Below are 1,723 nucleotides of genomic sequence, written 5' to 3' on the forward strand. Positions count from 1 at the left end.
TTACTGGATCCATCTGTAAAAAACACACTACATGAATTCTTTGTTTTATTAGATGTTTCAGGGAGCTGTGTAATTTTTTTTCTCTTACCAGGTGATACCAATGTGTGCTGACTCTCCAACTTCTCGTCCTTGTGTGAATCCTCGATATCTTCTACATTTTTCCAAATAGGAACCTGACACACACAATGATACAGTCACCACCCAGACAGTTCCCATAATAATCGCCCAGAATTCCCTGCTCACCTCTCCCGTCAGCAGCTCAGTAAGCTTGTCAATAACCTCCAGAATCTTCTGCTTGGTTTTCATTTCGGATATCAAAGAGCAAGTTGCAAACCCCAAGACAGGGCACTGTTCATCATCTGATTTCCTCTTGCATACGGTAAAATTCTGTGTATGGTAAGAGGATACGACTATTACTACTTACGTTCCCCTCTTTTTTTAGAGAGATACGCATGATGTCATGTGACCTCCCCAAATCCTTCTCACCTCTCCAGTCAGCAGATAGATGATCTTAAACAGAAGGTCTATTATATCCTTAATCTGTGCCTTGTCCATTTTATTGACTCAGAGAAGAGTCTTTCAGTCTCTGTAGCAGTAGATGACCCTTGAGGAGACCAAAAAAAAAAAGAGAACATTTAACCCTTAAATTACTGTGTATTCATTCATTCATAAAATGTTCCCACCAGGTATTTGAAGAAGGGACATTAATCTCCCATATAGAGAAGACGCTCTAGAGACGGGTTTAATGGAAGCCAAATTCTCAGGTTCATCCGTAACTCATATTGAGTTAAAGTGGACCTGTCACCTGTTCCTGAAACCCGAGGGCAGAATGTGATATATATTGTGTGCCCTACAATCTATTATATATACACGCTATGGTCTGTGATGGAGTGTTTGAGTGAAGCTAGGTGGATCTGAATGGTTTTACAATGACCTCCCATAACATGTTAGAAGACAGCCCGGCAATGCCCACATCTTATGGGGTGACAGTATAGCCTGCGGGCATGGCATGCGGTTGGACGTTGGGCATTGTGCAGTCAGGAGTCATTACATAGTACTCAGAACACAAAACATACCTGCTCCTTTCCTGCTGGTTCGGACTCTGATGATCTCTCAGGATGGGGGAGCTGCAGAGAATTCTGGGTAATGTAGTTTGCTCTGATGGCTCAGCCACAAGCTGTAGAGTGGTACAGCAGGATGATTAACCCTTGCCGTGCTGACCATTTTTATGGATTACTATTATTAATATTAATTTTATTACACAGTATTTATATAGCGCCATCATATTACGCAGCGCTGTACAAAGTCCATAGTCATGTCACTTACTGTGCCTCAAAGGAGCTCACAATCTAATGGATTAGTTCATAAATTGATGTGAATGTATGTAATTCACTGCAGATTAACCCTCGCCTTGCTGTAGACTCCCCACTGTGAAGGAAAATAAATTTTTTCCTTCCTGTAGTCTGGTAAGGATTAACCCTATGTGTTTCTGTTTTTTTTCCCGTCAATTAATCAAGGCAGTTTTAATATAGATTAACCCTTGCCTTGCTGCTTTTGCAAGTTCTTTCTGTTTATTTTTCTTTCTTGTCTCCTGGGCTATGCATTGGTTTCCTGCGGATTAACCCTCCCCTTGCTGTAGACTCCCCACTGTGAAGGAAATTAACTTTTTCCTTGCTGTAGACTGCTAAAGATTAACCCTATGTGATTCTGTTTTTTTTTTTTT

At 41.0% G+C, this 1,723-nt stretch overlaps 1 protein-coding gene across 1 annotated transcript in view; it reads right to left on the minus strand.

Moving 5' to 3' along the window:
* LOC140338880 (uncharacterized) overlaps window positions 1–620 on the minus strand; it is a 3,101-nt gene extending 2,481 nt beyond the window's left edge. Inside the window, exons 1-3 of the mRNA XM_072423200.1 lie at window positions 487–620; window positions 244–387; window positions 27–173 (exon numbers count right to left, since the gene is read on the minus strand). Coding sequence (XP_072279301.1) covers window positions 27–173; window positions 244–387; window positions 487–555 — 360 coding nt within the window. The 5' untranslated portion in view covers window positions 556–620. The remainder of the gene's footprint in view (window positions 1–26; window positions 174–243; window positions 388–486) is intronic.
* Window positions 621–1,723: the final 1,103 nt, after the last annotated feature.

This window comes from Pyxicephalus adspersus, chromosome 10 (genome assembly GCF_032062135.1).
Source record: "Pyxicephalus adspersus chromosome 10, UCB_Pads_2.0, whole genome shotgun sequence".
NCBI classification, from domain to species: Eukaryota; Metazoa; Chordata; class Amphibia; order Anura; family Pyxicephalidae; genus Pyxicephalus; species Pyxicephalus adspersus.